The sequence below is a fragment of the Neovison vison genome, chromosome 6, assembly GCF_020171115.1.
Source record: "Neovison vison isolate M4711 chromosome 6, ASM_NN_V1, whole genome shotgun sequence".
In the NCBI taxonomy this organism is placed as follows: Eukaryota; Metazoa; Chordata; class Mammalia; order Carnivora; family Mustelidae; genus Neogale; species Neogale vison.
The window spans coordinates 181797276-181817530 of NC_058096.1; the positions used below are offsets into that span (position 1 = coordinate 181797276).

General features: G+C 39.4%; 1 protein-coding gene across 6 annotated transcripts in view; it reads right to left on the bottom strand.

The window, feature by feature from the left end:
* CHL1 (cell adhesion molecule L1 like) overlaps window positions 1-20255 on the bottom strand; it is a 220588-nt gene that overhangs the window by 57792 nt on the left and 142541 nt on the right. For 5 of the 6 annotated variants that reach the window (XM_044253141.1, XM_044253142.1, XM_044253140.1 and 2 more), the window contains exons 5-8: window positions 11326-11448; window positions 9870-10040; window positions 8879-8926; window positions 7029-7149 (exon numbers count right to left, since the gene is read on the bottom strand). In XM_044253141.1, coding sequence (XP_044109076.1) covers window positions 7029-7149; window positions 8879-8926; window positions 9870-10040; window positions 11326-11448 — 463 coding nt within the window. The remainder of the gene's footprint in view (window positions 1-7028; window positions 7150-8878; window positions 8927-9869; window positions 10041-11325; window positions 11449-20255) is intronic. The other variant, XM_044253143.1, reaches the window with a different exon arrangement.

Here is a 20255-nt window from a genome sequence, read left to right on the forward strand (position 1 = left end):
GCTAGGTAACTTGAGGTAAACTTCAGAGAAGTTGTATGATAGCTCGTTTAGATGATCTTGCCTTTGCCAATCAGTCAGCCCCAGATATAAGGAGAAAACTTCAGAAAATTGAAGGATTTGAAAGGAAGAATCTGAGTTAGTGGGAATAGTGGAAACAGCCGCTGAGGACTATGGGTCATGCTTGCGGGGGACGAGGGCTCTCTTACGGACTCTGCAGGAAAAGGGTATCAAGTATCAGCACCGAAAGCACGGCTTTGTCAGAGCCACGCCACTTATTTAGGCTTAGATCTTCAAGAGGGAGTTTCTTAGGATAGTGGGCTACTGTAGGCTGTGGATACCGCGGTTCGCGGAGATGGCCCAACCTCTCTACGAACTGGCAAAGGGAGGACTCTTACAAACAGCCTTACTGAGTGCCCCAGCACTGGCCATGCCAGATGTTACCAAGCCCTTCCACTTGTATGTGGATGAAAAGGCAGGGGTAGCCAAGCGAGTTTTGACTCAGACTCTGGGGCCCTGGCAAAGGCTATTAGCCTATCTTAGCAAAAAAACTAGATCCAGTAGCGGCTGGGTTCCCCCTTGCCTCTGCGTAATTGCTGCCACGGCCTTCCTGGTCAAGAATGCAAGCAAACTGACTTTGGTTCAAAATCTTATCTTGACCACCACCCACACTATCCAGGGCCTTCTCCGGACTCCACCAGACCGACGGATGACAAACACCCAAGTGACAGCATATCAGGCCCTCCTCCTCAACGACCAAAAGTGACCTTCCAGCCTCTGGCAGTGCTAAATCCAGCCACGTTGCTACCAGAGGTGCTGGCTGAGCACCCACATGACTGCGGGGAGGTCCTAACCCAGGTCATAGGAATAAGGCTGGATCTCAGAGACACTCCCCTCCCGGATGCAGAGATGACTCTGTTCACAGATGGGAGTAGCTACATGGTCGATGGAAAGAGGTATGTGAGGGCTGCAGTGGTTTCTCCTGAGCAGGAACTCTGGACGACAGCCCTGCCACATGGAACCTCAGCGGAGAAAGCGGAGCTGATTGCACTCACCAAGGCACTGCAGATGGCAAGGTCACTGCAGGCATTACAGTCTGTCTTAAAAGAGCCCACGCAGGGATCCGGACTGCCCACCCTGTTGGTAAGGTAAGCCACATCCTTACCAACCCGGGGACTTGGTGTTTGGATACGCCACCACCACGTGGGAAACGTGGAGCCTAACTGGAAGAGACCGTTTACTGTCATCCTTACCACCCCCACGGCAATAAAAGCAGAAGGCATCGGGGCCTAGATTCGCACAGGTTACGTCAAACGAGCCAAGGATGAGGACGCCCCCCAGGGATGGATGCCGCTGCCTATGGATCCCCCCCCCCCATCATGGACTAAAGCTAAGACTCAGAAACAATGAGTTCATTGAGTTCATTGTTGCTCCTATTGTTAAAATATAGGTGGGAAATACAGACTATTAGGGCCTGACATACTATTTCTAGAATAAGGGGGGGCTCTGCATAGCCCTAAGAGAGAAATGCTGTTTCTGGGTAAATCACACTGGAGTCATTAAAACAGTCCGGCAGCCATTAAAAAGGGACACAGAACTGGCTGAAAAGGCAAAGATTTGACTAATCTCCAAAGAAAAGGGGGGAATGTAAGGGTCTATTTAGCCAAAGCGGTCCCACCCCGGTTGAACTGCCATTTTGTTGTAAAACTTAAATTGACTCTGCCCACCCCACCCCCCCAGGGGAACTTACTTAAAAACAAGTCCTGGAAACCAGTCCCAGGAAACAAAGTCCAAATACAAGGGTGGGTCAGGCCAGGTGGAGGTATTCAATCAGTGGGGGTGCATACTGTCTCCCTAGCTACCAAGGAGTATGGGCTCTGCCCTTTGGGCACCTTTTGGGTGCCAAGTCTGACCGTAGGCTGGTTCAAATGTCTACTAGGGTAAACTGTAATTCAATTAGCCACCTAGCAACACTGTGCAGCTTTCTCTGTGTGTTACAACTGCATTGGCCACCTGAGCGTGGCCAGGCCCAACCACATGGCCTTTGCTCTATAAAAGCTAGTCTGTGAAACAGAGAAGGGTCACCTCTCTGTAAGAGGCACGGCCCTGAACGTTTGGTGTGATTCTTGATGCTTGGCGTGAAATAAAGCTTTGCTTGACCTTCGCTTTGTATCAGTCTCACTCCTTTAATCACGGACCCATTATTGGGGGACCCAACAGGTGCCATCTATGACTACTGTGATTTAAAAACTATGAGGAGGGCTGTCTGGGTGGCTCAGTGGGTTAAGCGGCCAACTCTTGGTTTCACCTCAGATCATGATCTCAGGGTTGTGGGATAGAGCCCCCTGACATGGTCCACGCTTAGCAGGGAATCTGCTTGAGATTCTTTCTCTCCCTCTATAACCCTCCTACCACTTGCTCTCTCTTTCTCTCTCAAAGAAATAAAATCTTCAAAAAAAAAATTATGTGGAAAGCACTGATGGCTGATTTTAACTGATAGTTTTTTATTTCTCCTCTCTAGTTGGGCTACATGAATAGAATAAACTTTATTTTGCTATTTTTAATGACACTGCTTTTCCTTCCTCACTGTTTTTTATTATTAATAGCCACAAGACATTGATATGTTCCAAAGATGGGCATTATTATCATCACTTTTTACCAGGGAGGATTCTGAAGCTCCAAGAGGTTAATTAATTTGCTTAAAGTCACTGGGGTAATGAATAACATGTTAGAACTTAAGTCTGTCCAATACTAAACTTGTCCTTTCTACCACTGTGTTTTATTATATTTGTGCTTTTTCCATCCCCTTTTCCTTTGTAATTGTATATTCTTGGAATATGTGCTGGTAGCCAAATTAATTAGCTATTAGTTGATAACTGAACAATTACCTCATATTGTCTGTCATTTATCTCAGAATGTATTGATCAGGCAACAGTTAAAATAATCCCCTTATCATGCAAAAACATACACTGGAGGTAAAGATGTAGGTCCTTTAGTTTACATACATTTACCCTCTTCCCCTCCTCCACGCAAGGCTCAAGTGCTTACCTGCCATTCAGATGCTGAACCACTACTTTGTATCTGCCCAGGCTGAGAGCACAGGGCACACTTCTGAGGGGAACAGCAATGATGCTCAGACGGGCAGCTGGGAGAGGATATTAGCTGCCGGCTTCCTGAGCACACCACCTAACAGGATGCAGAGCTCAAGTCTCTTAAGTGCCTGCTTTCCAGGCCATCTGTCAAAATGGCAGTTTGCCAAGTTAAAGGCTGCTCTGGACCTTGGTTCTTCCAAACCAATTTTTCCATGAGTCCTGGCTTCAGTAGTGCAAGCATCTCACTTTCTGCAGGAATTTTTTTTTGGGGGGGGGGGCAGTCCTCAAAAACTAGTCTAGTTCTCTCTATCTATCTCTTGAAAGAACAGAATAAAATGATTTTAAGTATCAGGTGAACATGAGACTTCATTTATCTAGGGACACATCTATCCCATTCCAAGGATGTCCAGTAATATTCTTGTCAAAATTTTTTTCTTTCCCCTTTTTAAAAATCTAAGGTACATTTACTAACAGTATTTAAGCCATGAATTTTGTTTTGTTTTGTTTTGTTTTTTTAAAGATTTCAGTTATTTATTTGACAGAGAGAGAGAGAGAGACCACAAGTAGGCAGAGAGATGGGGGAAGCAGGCTCCCTGCAAAATAGAGAGCCTGATCCCAGGACCCTGAGATCATGACCTGAGTCGAAGGCAGAGGCTTAACCCACTGAGCCACCCAGGCACCCCAAGCCATGAGATTTTGCGGGAAAATATAGTGCTTAATCCCTTTTAACATACAAACTTACACTATCTCATAATCTCAAATTTTTGTTTCTCAAGGTCCTTGTCCAGCCAATGTTTCCTTGTATACTTCCTTACAGTTCCTACATTTTTATAACGCAGCATCTTGCAATAGAATCACACCTAGCTTATGACCACTTTACAAAACAGAGGTGAGAGAGAGAAGAAACAGTGTGAGCCCAATGATCGCCGGAGGAAAGTGACCCTATCTCCCTCTATCCCTAAAGCAGCTTTTCCAGGGTGAGAGGGAGTGTGAACTGGCACATGAACATGTAGTTTCCACTCACTGCCTCTTCTTCCAAAGGAGATTCACAGTGTCACTTTAACTGTTCAATATTTCTGCCTTCTTCACAGATTCTGTAGAATCGAAACCCTGTTTAGTTTTTCCCGTTTTAATTAATAGCGTCAACATTTTCATTGTGCCTAACCATTTACTGAAATGTAGAGGCTACGACAGGCCTTTTCCGATTCAGAAAACAACACAACGCTTCACACCCTACCCCTTTCCCTTAACTGAATGGAACAGTTCATTTGGTTGAAATAATAGGGACACACATTACATTTCGAGGTAGTTTAAGGTCTGGGTGTTGGTTCCATGAATGGTACCAAAGAGATTAAAACGTTAGGCCAAGGGAAACTGCCTTAAGAACAGAAATTGATAAGGTCATTTATCTTTATATGGATTGATCTTTTCCGTAAATGGGAAAATTCCCTGGAATATGCCAGGTCCCAAAGATTCCATATAAAAAGTTTATTTTCCATATTCATTTTCAGCCTTTGTCACATACAGATAAGTTTTTATATAGTTGTAATCAAAGTGCATCTACCATTTGTATCCTGCTTTTACTTTTCACTGAATTTTGTAGTTTAAGCACATTCAATGTTATTATGTAAGTGTAGAACTCTGTTTCTGAAATTAAACATTTTTCTAATGTAAAAGTAATAGAAGCATGTTGTCGAAAAAATGAAAAATATAGATATATGAAAAGAAAACGTACTTATAATTTTGCCATTCAGAGATAACCACTGTTAACATTTTGGGGTACTGTTTCTCCTATAATCTTTTATTATATGTATGTGTGTTTCTCTGTGTGTATGGTTGTTTTATGTATATCCAGATTAAATTCATATATATGTGTGCATATAAACATAGAATACTTAAAAAAAAAACCTCCAAATACTCCAAAGCTGGAGTCCCAGCTCCACTTTACGCTGAGCTTGAAGACGTGAATTCCAGCCTCTGGGCTTCATTTACCTAAACTGCAAATGGGAATAATGGTAGCCCTGAAATGTGATGAGGATAAAATGAGCTAATGCAGGTAAAGCACAAAACAGACCACCTGATACATAATAAAGAGTATAATGTCCTCGTTATAACGACTTGCTACCACAGAACACTAATGGTTTAAAAACTTCCTAGAAAACAATTTTGAAGAACTGTAACAATTTTACAATGTAAAATCCGAAGGAGAACCAGGTAAAACAGATTATCCAACCCAAACCCAATGTGAGTAAGACGAAGCCAGTTCCGATGAAAACTCTTTGACAATCCCTCGGGAATCATCCTGTCCTGAGGACACAGATATCTATGTCCCTATTCTTTTTATATATTACTTCATGACACTGCATTTTCCAAAAAGCACATGAGAGCATTTCTGTTATTTTGAAAATTCGTGCAGTTCCCAGCCAACTCAAGAGGTAAATTATGGCATTTATGGGAAATAAGAAAAAAAGAAAGAATTCTGAAATGTTCACCCTGCCCAAAGCATCAACCAAGAATAGCGATGGATCCTGAAAGAACTAAGTTGCTACAGCTGTGAACATCCATGAATAACAACAACAGAGCAGGTGGTTCCCATCATGATTCACACCGAACCTGAGGCTTTCATCTTCTCCCTTAATGGAGAGACCAAATTTCTAGAACAGAGGTTGTGGTTCACAAGGCCTATCTAACTAGTTGACATCAAATATATTTCGGCAATCCCAAACACATAAGCTCACATACCACTCTCTTTTTTAAAAAATATTTATTTATTTATTACATGAGACAGAACGCACAGGTAGTGGGGAAGGGGCAGGGGGAGAGAGAGAGAAAGAGAACCCCAAGCTGACTTCTCCCTGAGCATAGAGCCCTACATGGGATTCAATCTCATGACCCTGAGATCATGACCTGAGCCAGAATCATAAGTCGGTTGCTGAACCAACTGAGCCACCCAGGTACCCTGCAACCTACAGTGCCTTTGCTGGATGGAAGAGACATTTGCAAAGCTTAGGGGTTGCAAAACCATTGACTCTTTTCCTTCAAAAACCAATTTAAAATCACCCATTCAGAATATATGGTGAGTTATGAATGACTACAATTTTTAAAAATTTCAAGTTCTACTTCACTAACCAGGTGCCCAGCCTAAAGAAGGCCTGAGCTTACAAGCTAATTATGTAAACTCAGGTGCTGGGATGGTGGGAGGTATTTTCCCGGTATTCCCAATGGTAGCCGTGGACGTGTGGTGGTAAGCATAGAAGGAAGGTGACAGGAAAAAGGCAACCTTTCGTGACTTGGAATTAAATAAGATGGCCCTTATTTGCATAGGCTTAGGATACTTATTCAACAAAGGTAACAATTTTAGGAGATGACCTAGCAAAATAGCCTTAGGTATTTTTTGGAGGTCTTGGAAGCATGCCCTGATTTTTCACATACAAAAAGTTAACTATATTATTGGGTGAAGCTCTCTAAACTACATGGTCCAGACCTCCTTGTACGCAAAGGGCAACAGGATGAAATAAAAGATAAGCCTCTGAGGAAACTGAAAAGGAATCAGAGCTCATTGCATAACAAGGAGAGGGACAAATGTGATAGCAGAGAGACGGAAACCCATCCACAATAGGAAGAGGCTGACAACTAAAAACCTCGAGCTCTAAGGATGGCATCTCCCCACCAACTTAGGTAAGGAGAATGTTGTCATTGTCACCTCCATTCACACTATCACAAACTGACAGAACAACCTAATTATAAATCAATCCCAGTCACAGCCTGAAATCTGTAGAGTGAAGTGCAAATTGCTTCCTCCAGAAGTGTAGTAACAGAATTTTTTTTTTTTTAAAGAAATCATTTAAAAATGTGTGTCTAGGATTAACAGCTTAACTGAGGCATTATTCTTCACAGAAATGGATGGACAAAGTCACGAACAGGGGTCCGGTTACTCACAGGCCTTCGGCAAAACACTCCAGCAGCAGGGTATCCCCTTTGAGGATGGTAACTGATGATTCGCTGCCAAGTTCAGGAGGAGGCAACAGCAGTCTGGGGTTCCTCTGCTTGATCGAATTGGCTATAACACAGAAAAGAAATATCACATACTTCTTCCAGACTAAAAGCGTTAAAATCCCATGGCACTAAATCTTCCTCAAAACATACTGACATACATATACCTAGCTGTACCTATGTATACATACATAGACACACTTTTAATGTATCACCATTTAAACAGACTCATTCCTACCATGAAGCATGGGTTGTCCCTCAGATGCATTAACTTAGTGGAGTCCCAAGTTTTAAGAAGGTTGTGACTGAAACCACATCTTTAAATTCCAGAAGTTCAAGATAATTAGTTCCTTGAAGAAGGCCCTTAAACATTAACTGATAGTCTATGATTTTATATTGCATACTTTAATCATACCTGGCCATGTCTGATGGCTGTGTATATATTTTTATTTAGTTTAATGTACCTAAGTCTTTGGTAAGATTCTTGTTGTAAGACTGCTCCCTAGGCCTTACTCCTAGAAATTCTGATTCCAAAAGTCTGTGGTGAAACCCACGCATCCACGAAGTCACCCAGCTCTTTAAGGTGACTCTGTTTACAGTCTTAGCCCCTCAAAGAGGACACTGTTGTAGGGAATGATTAGCAAGCACTCTAACTACATATGGAATCATTCCATTTGTCACTTCTCAAGAGTACTTTACAAACACAATGACAAATGAGGACTGCCATTTTCAAAGTAAATTTTAAAAGCATTTCCAAATGTTCACAGAAATTCCCCCCCACCCCATCCAGTGTCAGTGTGATCTGACATGATGTGGAAAGTATAAACAGCTGACATTCAGAGTAAGAGAAATGAAGGGCACTGGTAGCAGTGTTTACATGTGACAGCTTCCTTACACGTGTTTATCGAAAAATAGCTTTTGAACATTCTATGTAATTATTTTTCACTGAGTGATACAATATACACTGAGTGATACAATAAACATGACTGGGTTATCAACCTCTATGATAATAAAGACGGGGACATATACTTAATCAATCCACCGTCAAACTGAGGGTGCCCCAAAAAGAGCCCTCATTCAGACCTTCTGGTGTTGCCAGTGTACCTAGACGAAGCCCATGGTTCCGATGGTATAAAGAACATGTGTCGCATTCAAGTAAACGATTCTTCTCATTGTGGAGAACTAGTTTACTACAGAACTCAGGTTTACTCAAGCATCTTCCATAAAACACTAGTTCTAGTAGATGTTCTGTGGGGGCAGGGAGGATGGAATATTTCACAGGAGTTTGGAAAATGTTGCAGACTGTATCCTTTCTCAGAGTTACAATGGACAGTCCCATGTTAAGTATTCTGAGAAGTCTTATTCGAAAAATAACCATTTGACTTTCTTAAATCTAGTGTTTCTCTACTTCTATTGATTCTCAACCATTTCTTTTTCCTTTCCACACGTAACAGCTATCAATCAAAATGTCACTAACCATGGCAGACATTTTGGGAGAGGCAAAATAATTACCCCATTAAAAATTATGCACATACATATATGCGAGTGTATGTATATTTGTCTATATGAATTATATATATATTTGAAAAGTGATGAACTTATAAATATCACTATTTTGCACATTTTTAAGGAAGAAGGGGTTATTAGAAAGCTCTATGCTCAGGGGTTCCCTTTATAAAAATATTAGTATTTTAATATACTCATGAAGATACTAAAGGAAAAATTTATATTCTGAGATGACAGTGAGCTACAAAAGGCAAAAATGCATGCCAACACTCTTCATGTGATTGACTTACCCTTGGAACCAATTTCTGTGGATGAACTTGAGTCATTAGCATGCCTTACTGAAATAAAAAAAAAATGAAAGAAAAAACAAACATAATGGTAGATGCTGATATCAATAATGAATGAAAAGTCATAGTTTTCTCTTAGAAAGATTACAAAATGAGATATAACCATACTTCACTAGAACATCATTTTTGGGGATATATTCAGTAAAAAAATTATGATGAGCTCAAACTTGAACTACCACAGATGAATCCAGGTTGCGTGGACACAAATTACAGCTCTGTTATAGAGAATGGAGGCTGCCAACAGGGATGTTATAGTGAAGTCCTGGCATAGTGTATCTACATGTAACAATGGAAAAAAACATGAATCAAATTAGACAATGGAATGGTAATGCCAAGTTGCGACTCTACGAGAGCCAATTATTCAGTCAGTGAACTGTCAGGGATTATCTCTGCCCTTTGAATCTTACGGTTCTTTCTCCCACTAATGACTTTTTCCCAATTGGGAACCCAGACTGGCATCGGCAGGATTAAGGAGGGAAGAGAAGCAATTCATATAACTTTGCCAGTTTGGGAAGGACAACAAAGCTGGATGTGATAAAAATTATAATATTCACTCTTTTTATTTTTGACTCTTGTTTTCTTCCACCTTTGTGGCCTGCTGATTATTCAAGATCAGAATGCATCAAAGCCTGAGACTTGCTTCAGAAACCTTGGAATATTGCTGTGTATTTCACCCACTGCCAAGACCAGATCCTGCGGACGTCAAATGAAATATACTTGTACTGTGAATTGAGATTTGATTTTCTGGCTCCGAAAGACAGCTACTGTAGATGTGCAGCTGCAGATGTCTCTTTCATCTGGATGAAGTCTCTAGAGTTGAACTAAACAATGGCGGAAAATATCAACCCAGCTTTAACCGGCTTCAGCCAGAATGAAATTACAGGCATATTTGTATTCAGCATTCACGATGGAACGATAAATTATTTGGACTTACAACTGTTAACTGTTAGTTTCATTGGCATTTTCTGCACAATAGTCCTCAATCTTGGAAACGCAGCAAAGCAACAGTAATCATTCCGACTGTCTTTTTCTTCCACATTCGCAAAGTACAGATCTCCCTTTTGACTCATGTATACTCTTTCATCTTGTTCGATGTGTTCTAATTCTGGAAAGAAACATCTTGTCATTAATAGAGGCAACTATCTTTTATTGTGCCTTATCCCCCTCCTTCATTTTCCTTTCTTTCCTATTATTTAATTTTGTTTCCTTTTTCATGCTTGCTCTTTCTATTCCTCACAAGTCTAGTCTTACAATAAGAACAGTGAGAGAGAAGTAAAAACAAACAAGCAAACAAACAAACAAAAACCTGGGAGCATGTTTTCCACCATTAACCAAAGAGGCCCACTGGTGGACAACCAGTCTGTACATTCTACCTCTCTTTACCATCTAAGCCTCTACTTTTGCACTGGCTTATCTGAAACTGGCTTATCTGAAAACTGGTCCAATTGGTCCAAGCAGATCTCCCCAAAAGTTGTGTCTGAGAGCGATATTAATCTGTCTTTCCTGAATACAGTCTGGAATGTTCTAGGGTGACTGGACTCTGGAATGTTTGCCTGTGGCTAAGAATAGTTTCTTTCACTTTCTTCCAAGTACTGCAGAAATATTATCGTTTTTCTCTAGGGACCACAATGAGAAAACACTTAGGGCAAGTAGTGAAGGTATATGCCAGAAGGACTTTACAAGAAGCTGGAATTTCAACTCAAGTGTTAACACAATTTTTTTTGGCAAATTAAACACTAAGGTTGATACTAATTGTTCTGTGGTCATATGTAGTGAGTAGAACATTATTAAAATAGAAATATAAAGCTAGCAACACAAACCCAAGCCAACCCCAACTTTGACATGGATATTCCAAAAATAATTAAGTTGTTTGGAATATAAAAAGTATTTTCTTCATAGACATATGTTACCATCTCAGTAGCTTCTCCTCTTTCAGATATGATAAAATCAAGGAAATATTTAGGGGCTTTCTAGGGTTTTCACATACATCCTTAATAGAATAGTTAAAACTTAGAATACACTATATAGATGGATATAAATTTTTTTTTTAAAGATTTTATTTATTTGACAGAGAGAAATCACAAGTAGATGGAGAGGCAGGCAGAGAGAGAGAGAGGGAAGCAGGCTCCCTGCTGAGCAGAGAGCCCGATGCGGGACTCGATCCCAGGACCCTGAGATCATGACCTGAGCCGAAGGCAGCGGCTTAACCCACTGAGCCACCCAGGCGCCCCGGATATAAATTTTTTAAATCTATTTCATTCCATAATGATAATTTTCCCACTTTTTTCCCCCATTGATAATCTTAGATTATTTTGAATCTGTGTTTCCCTATGTTATTGGACATGATGCATGAGATTAAAATCCTATGGATGGAACAGAATGTTACTTACCAATATTCATCCAGTAAATGTGTAAAGGCGGGAGGCCTTTGGGGGGGCTGCACGGGAGGACAACTGGATCTCCCTCCTCTACTTCAAGAGGGTCAATTTTTTCTTTTGGGAATTTTGGAACATCTAGTATAAAAAATCATTTAAGACATTATTTTAACATTAACTTTTTTTTCCAATTTATTTATTTTCAGAAAAACAGTATTCATTATTTTTTCACCACACCCAGTGCTCCATGCAAGCCGTGCCCTCTATAATACCCACCACCTGGTACCCCAACCTCCCACCCCCCTGCCACTTCAAACCCCTCAGACTGTTTTTCAGAGTCCATAGTCTCTCATGGTTCACCTCCCCTTCCAATTTACCCAAAAGCACATACCCTCCCCAATGTCCATAACCCTACCCCCCTTCTCCCAACCCCCCTCCCCCCAGCAGCCCACAGTTTGTTTCATGAGATTAAGAGTCACTTATGGTTTGTCTCCCTCCCTATCCCATCTTGTTTCATGGATTCTTCTCCTACCCACTTAAGCCCCCATGTTGCATCACCACTTCTTCATATCAGGGAGATCATATAATAGTTGTCTTTCTCCACTTGACTTATTTCGCTAAGCATGATACGCTCTAGTTCCATCCATGTTGTTGCAAATGGCAAGATTTCGTTTCTTTTGATGGCTGCATAGTATTCCATTGTGTATATATACCACATCTTCTTTATCCATTCATCTGTTGATGGACATCTAGGTTCTTTCCATAGTTTGGCTATTGTGGACATTGCTGCTATAAACATTCCGGTGCACGTGCCCCTTTAGATCACTACTTAACATTAACTTTTAATGTTATAAGAAATATATTAAAATCTTCTTTTTAAGAAATAGAGTATTTTTTAAAAGATTTTATTTATTTATTTGACAGAGAGAGAGAGAGATCACAAGTAGGCAGAGAGGCAGGCAGAGAGAGAGAGAGAGAGAGGAGGAAGCAGGCTCCCTGCTGAGCAGAGAGCCCGAAGCGGAACTCGATCCCAGGACCCTGAGATCATGACCTGAGCCGAAGGCAGCGGCTTAATCCACTGAGCCACCCAGGTGCCCCAAAAATAGAGTATTTTTAACAAATTCAATACTCCAAATCTTGGCTCTTATCTCCCCTTCAGAACAAAATACTGTTAAGAATCTGGGGTGCAATTATATAACTTTAAAAATTCTCCTACATTTTACAAGTGTGGACAACAAGTATTTTTGCTATGTGACATGGACTGGCAACAATAGACCTGTGCATGTTTCTCTGCGCAGAGATATAAGTTCTGAGCTACAGGATTCACTGACTTTAAATTATGATAGATATCATACTTTTTTTTCTTCAAACACTATGATTTATTTTCTAGGCAGAGACATATCCTCTGTCTCTGGCTTTATTGTGAAGCCCTTGAATGTGATGGGCAAACATTCTATTCAAAGTGTAACCAAACTAAATTAAAAATTCAAAGACCACATTGGAAAAATGTTACAAATAACAATGAATAGAGAAACATGACCACTTTAAGTTGCTAGGAGAAATTTCCACACTGGAATCACTCCCAGAAAATGAAATTTCAAATGAAATGGAATTGATGTAGGAAAGTAGACTTTGCAATATTAACATATTCCTTCTTTCCCATGCTGGAGACACTTTCCTAAAAGAGCAACACAGTTACAATGGGAATAAAAGTCACAACTACGTAGAATTGGCAATCCAACACGAATGTGTGATTATTTTTACGAAATTATTTACAAGATAGTTTTAAGAATGTTCAAAATGTATTCTCCTTGAACACTATACTGATACATTTAGATTTTAATAGGGGACTTTGAATGATAAAATTACTCAGGCTCTTACGAAAGACAAGGACCTTAAGAAGGTATTTATAATATTGCTGGCTTGATGGAACATATTAGAGAGTGTTCCATCTCTGTATTGCATTCTTAAATGGTGATTCACAAAAGATTATCATTATTCTTGGAAGCCTAAATATTTACTCATTGATTATAAAGTTCTTCTTGAGAAGCTTTGTGCATTTCCTAGGTATTTGTTCTCTTGCCCGTCAACCCTGACCCCGACTCCTGAGTGGTTGAAGGAATTTGCTGACATTTCTCTTACTGATGCACCAGCTAGTCACAATGAATTGCTTTTTGTCTAAATTCAAGGACCTTTCAAGGCTTAGCACCGCAGGGGCAGTGGGTTATAAGCAGCGCCTTTGCCAATTTGGCTAGAGCCATGTGACAATCCTCGATTCCCTGTTGCTCAACTCATTGTAGCAGATTTCTCTTGGCAAGGCTGGAGACATATTTGAAATGGCAACTATCTTGGAATCAAGCTTTTGCTCTAGGTAGCATGAAATTTCAACCAAAAGACAGGAAAGCATGTTTAGGACATTTGTTATGGTAAGATCTTGTAGGTAAAATATCAATGCCACCTCTTTGGTAATGCCTTAACTTTGAGAGCAAATGCTATACAAGTCATTTTGTAGAAAGTATACCTAACGCAAGTAATGTGTAGAACCTTACAAAATAATTATATGCCCAAAGCTCCAAATTCAAATCACTTGTTTGGTGTAACTTGCTACAGTTGAAGCCCTGTGTTCTTTGGTGTTGAAGTTAACGGTGCTACTGGATAGCTATTGAATTTCTTCATACTTAGATAAAAGGGGCAACAGAGGAAGAGAAACAGAGACAATGGAAAGAGCCTGTAATCCTGTTTCATAACAAGTGAACTTGATAAGGTCTTAAAGGAATACACAGTTCCCTGGGTGATATCTATTGTAAAGTAGCTAATTAATAAGATATATAAAGCCTTAATTGGAGAGCTGCCCCCTCAGAGTATTCAGAAAAATCTAACAATTCAAACAGATAGTTCTGCCCATGAAGCACTAGCATTCATACATTAATTAAATCTAGATTATAAAATTCGAATTCCAAAGATGTAAAAATGTAATTCGACTGGCTTCTAAGGCATCAATAATAAAAATAAATAAAATAAAATTTATAAGTCTATCAAACCCTTTATGACATACCATAAATTTTCAGAATAGTTAGAGACCAAAGAAATGAAATGAAATGAAATTCAGGAAACAAGGAAATAATATTTATATATTTAATAATTTTAGGTCTGAGAATAGGTATTATAAAAGCATTAATTTATCAGTATTTTTTCTTCTTCTTTATCTTTGAAACTATTTAGCAAGTCTGATTCCATGTAGAAAGAGAACAATTTTAATGGCCACAGATAAATGTGGAATTTAATTACTGTAACTTAACAGCAGGCATGAATTTTATCTTGATTCAAATAAAGAAATGACTCCATTTAAAAATAACTCCAACCAATGACTTCAGTTAATTGTGTTTCTCTGGTGATAAACATTAACATTGTTGAGTTTGGACAGATAAAATACTTTTAAAAATAAGTTGTAGGGGCACCTGTGTGGCTCAGTGGGTTAAAGCCTCTGTCTTCGGCTCAGGTCATGATCCTAGGGTCCTGGGATCGAGCCCCGCATGGGACTCTCTGCTCAGTAGGGAACCTGCTTCCCCCCTCTCTCTGCCTGCCTCTCTGCCTGCTTGTGATCTCTGTCTGTCAAATAAATAAATAAAATATTGAAAAAAAAAGTGAATTTTAAACAATCATTTTTCTTCTGTGTAAGGCAACTAACATTGCTTTAACTTGCCAACATATTTTAAATGAGTTCTCCATCAACAGCAAAACAATGATCATTTAATTATGTTTCACTAACAATGGACTTGACCATGAATGGCCTTTTCACCAAGGAATCAGAATCTACTTGTTCATCAGCATCTACCTAAGCAGAAGTTTAAGAATCTTTGGAAATCCCATAATAACCACGTCTAGATGAAGTCAATTTCCTTTATATATAATGTCCCTCCCAGTCTATCTATCAGGAAATCAAGCAATTGATAGCGCCCATCTTTGTTTACTATTCTCCAACAGGCTTGCACAGTTCTTATTCAGTGTTGCAGACAAATTTCTAGTTACAACTCCAGTGGCATAGGTTCCTAAAACCCAGCCAGAATCTAGTATTAAAAAAAAACTCTTCTAGAAACTAGACAGATGGACAACAGTCTTCTTAGTGGAATTATCAATATAAAGCAAACCAGCAAATGCAAACTTTCTAGGACCTCTACAAGTTCAAATGGTGACAATGAATTTTAAAACTCATCCTTTCAATTCCTTCAACCTAATATACTGAAAAAGTAACATCTTGGTCCTTGAAATACGGATGACTTAAAAAAATAGATTTTTATTTATAGGATAGTATAAACTGGGTTTGGGCACTAAAACTAACTGGCCATGTAGCTTCAGACCAGTTAGACCAGTATTTTCACCCTTCTGTGCCCCCATTTACTTTTCTCTGGGATCCCAGAGTCCTTTGAAATCATTTCTCTAGGCTCCTCAGAAGTCTCACTAGATTAGGAGTTTCTTAAGGGCAATGATATTATAAAACTTAAGTTGTATGGTCTTACCACACCAACATGCTTAATAATAAAAGTAATAATGAAATAGCACCAGGATTAATTAAACTTAATACAAACTGTGCTAACTAAACCACTTAAATGACAAAGGAACAGGTGACTTCACTACTACGAAGTGATGTAACTCTACAATTTTTTTCCCTTAAACTCAAGAAATCACATCAAGGGCGCCTGGGTGGCTCAGTGGGTTAAGCCGCTGCCTTCGGCTCAGGTCATGATCTCAGGGTCCTGGGATCGAGTCCCGCATCGGGCTCTCTGCTCTGCAGGGAGCCTGCTTCCTCCTCTCTCTCTGCCTGCCTCTCTGCCTACTTGTAATCTCTGTCAAATAAATAAATAAAATCTTTAAAAAAAAAAAAAAAGAAATCACATCAAGTATTCTTACACTCCTGTCTTCCCATGAGTCTGATACTTGATGGCCAAGGTATTTCCAACAAAAAAGTACAATGTATTTCAGCTCATCTAGAGGACGTGTTACATGAATGATAAATGATGTACTGCCGGCATCCAGGTTATACACATAAACCCTGTAGTCAGCTGCTTGGGGCTGGATCCTGGCTTCCTCATTTATAGTGTGATCTGAATCTGTTACTTAATGTGCTTCTGTTTCCTCACTCGAACTGTAATTGACACCTCATTTACTGATTTGTGTCAAAGTTTAAGTAAATCGTTTTATATAAGTCAATTAAATAGCGTGGGGCACTTAAAAAAAAATCACTCAATATATGTTGGCTATTAGTCAAGTTTTTTCACTCCACATGGTACACCCAGGCACACTATATGAGAGAAGATGGGCAAACAGGCATAGAGCTTTCTTCTGCTGTGCCCTCTGATTTTCCCTGTAGCCTACATTGTAACAACTTCGTAATTTTATGCAAATATTTGCAATTAGCTTTTACAGAGGAGGTAGGGAAGGGACCAGAGGGTAGAAACGGTATGCATTTCATGTAGAACCTATGGTTTAATGATACTCCCCCACATTACTGGGCAAAACTTCCTATGCCATAGAACTTTATCTACCTTGACTTATCTCTCTATTCACAGGACTGAACTGATGAGCTTTTTGAGCTTCTTACATTTCTATTGAATGTGTTTGGCAAATTGCATACAGTCTGACATGATGATCATGAATGCATTCCACTGAGCTCACATGCTGTATCATCCCCAAGTCTAGTTTCCATCTATAAAGAAATGTAATTGATTCCCATTTCCTATAGAGTAACCCATTAATCCATCTAGGACTACTGAGAAATAACACTGCCTTTCAGTCTATGAGCCTGTAATGAGTTCATGCTAAGAAAGGACACCCAATCTAGCCCATTTCATTCTAGTCGTTCACACAATCTGATGGATGAGAGGAAAATCCTCGGTCTTAATTAAACCTGTAAAACTCAAAGTTGCACTCTCAACTTAACAAATTGATCTTCTTTAGTTGGTTTGCATAGATCAGTAAATGAAATTAGCATACACTACCAGACCCTGCTTTCGCTACCCTACCCCTCCCAAATCTGAGCAGTAAATAGTCAAAGTGTGTCTTAAGGGAATTGTCCTCAGGAATCTGAGGAAGCTATACAAATGTAGAACCCAGCAGACCAGAAATTCTAATTGGTTTCCATTAAAACAGTATATAGAGGATTGCATCTTCAAGCCTGCCATTTCCTAGATTATTTTAATAGGGTGTGGAAATTGCTTTAGTACTCTTATCCATTCTTTTATTCTTTAGTCTATGAAACAATAAATCAGTCACTGGTAATATGCATTCAAGCAGCATCTAGAAGCATGCAAAGAAGGAAGAATAGCATAGCATGACATCTTTTACCATTTCCAAGCATCCCAATTAGTACACATGACAACCAAAAGACTCCCCAAATAGTATATAAATAAATGCTTCAAAAACTCCAGAAAATTTGCATGTGGATTTCCTAACAGCACTATTTGTAACAGCCAAAAGTTGGAAACAATCCAAATGGACACCAACTGGTGAAAGGATAAACAAATAGTGATACATCCATACAATATAATGTTATTCAGCCATAAGAAGGAGCAAACTTCTAATATATGCTAAAACGAGAATAAATCATGAAAACACACTAGGTGGAAGGAGCTAGATGGAAAAAATCATGTATGGTATGACTGCATTTATATAAAATGTCTAGAAAAAAAAAATTTCCTAAGGCAGAAAGCAGACTAATGACTAACTAGGGCTAGGGGTGGGAAGAGAGACAGGCATAAGGCGTCCTTGGGGGAATGATGAAAATGTTCTAGTATTAGATGATGATGTACTAAAAATTTATTTTAAAAATCCACTCATTTTGCACTCAAAACTGATAAAATTTATGATATATATGATATATAAATGATGTCCCAAAAGTTGTTTTAAAAAATCAGAAAGGGGGGTTGATGCCTGGGTGGCTCAGTTGGGTAAGCATCTGCTTTGGGCTTGGGTCATGATCCCAACGTCTTGGGACCAGGCCCCACATTAGGCTCCTTGCTCAGCGGGAAGTTAGCTTCTCCCTCTTCCTCTGCTGCTCCCCCTGCTTGTGCTCTCTTGCTCACACACACGCTCTCTCAAATAAATACCAAAAATCTTTGAAAAAAAAAAAAAATCATTAAGAGGCCACCTGGGTGGCTCAGTTGGTTAAGCATCTACCTTTGGCTCCGGTCATGATCTCAGGGTTTGGGGATCAAGCCCATATTGGGCTCCCTGCTCAGCAGAGGGTCTGCTTCTCCCTCTCCCTCTGTCCTTCCCCTCTACTTGTGCTCTCTCTTTTTCTCAAATAAATAAATAAAATCTTTAACAAAATAAAAATAAATTTTTAAAAAATCAGAAAGAAAAATCACTAGAGGCTGAGACAGAGGAGGGATGCTAATTGGAAAAGGCTGATCTGAATGGCAGGCAGTACTGAAAAAGCCCACACAGAATCATGTATATCATCATTTTAACTCTGCTGGTTGTCAAAATCAAGGCCAGAAAGAATCTTACCTTCTCTCCTAACTCACTAACCACATTCATAGGATAGAAATTTCTTGAGGACAGTTTTTATTTTGTTCACTACTGGCTCTCAAACTACTAGAAAAGTTGCTGGCACATGAGGGGAGCTTAATAAAGATGTGTTGAATAATTCACTGACTAACTCTCCAAGCCATATTGTGGAAAATCCATTTAGTTAAATGATTTTTTCCGTGTTTGAAAACAGTGCATTGTGTTTGTTTGGTTGGTTTTCCTTTTACTCTTTCGTTCCCTAGCAAACTCAACTGCATGTTATTGAAAGCAGAAAACTGAACATGGGGTATAAAGGTTTCTGTTTGTAGAGAGTAATAATGGGATTTTCAGTTACTGCCCACATGTGAAAACTTAGGTGGCTAAAGCCTTTAAGCTTAGTCTAATGAAAACTTCAAGAAACTAGATGAAACTCTAAAATTCAAATCACAAAGTTTCCTTCGATATAGTAGAAGAATTGATTCTCTACACTCTACAGCTTAAGAAAAGAATGAATTGATATAGATTGTAGAAAACTTTAAATGGTCCCTGATTTATAAACCCCTAAGAATTGGGGTAGCGATCCTATTCAACATAGAAATGATTGCAGAAAGCTGTTAGACGATGGAGTAATTTCAGGAGAGACTGGAAATGATGCATAAGAAACCTAATTTATTTTGCTCTTTTCTATAGCAGTGGAAAAACAGGGTAATTACCCACTACATAGCTCTCATGTGACTCTCATCTCTTCATGGCAATACTAGCAGATTCAGGCCAGAATTATCCTCACATTGTTCACCCCATCACTTGGTCTGCTTAGATAATGAGAAAAAATATTTTTTAAAATCCTTTAATTGCAGAATCTTATACTAATATGTGCCATTGGCTTCTCTGCAACAGATCTAGCTACTGCCTTTGCCTTTGTGTATCCATAGCAACCATCAGAGTTCAGGTGAGGGATCACGCTGATGCCTTGCCTTCTACAACAGATTTTTAATACCTCTCTCTTGCACACGTATCTTTTTTCAGTTATTTCAGTTAATTAAATAGGCAGATTATACAATTATAGTTAGACTATAATATATAGTTTTATAATATAAACTAAAATCTGACTATAGTTATATACTTAGAGATAATATATCTGCCTAGTTTTATGATCACAACTGCAAATATCATGGTAATACTTTATGATCCAGAACTCATGAACATCTATCTTTTTTTTTAAGATTTTATTTATTTATTTGAGGGAGAATGAGTGAGAGAGAGCATGAGAGAGGAGAAGGTCAGAGGGAGAAGCAGACTCCCCAAGGAGCTGGGAGCCCGATACGGAACTCGATCCTGGGAGTCCAGGATCATGACCTGAGCCGAAGGCAGTTGCTTAACCAACTGAGCCACCCAGGCGCCCTATTTTTAAAATATTTTATTTATTTATTTGACAGAGT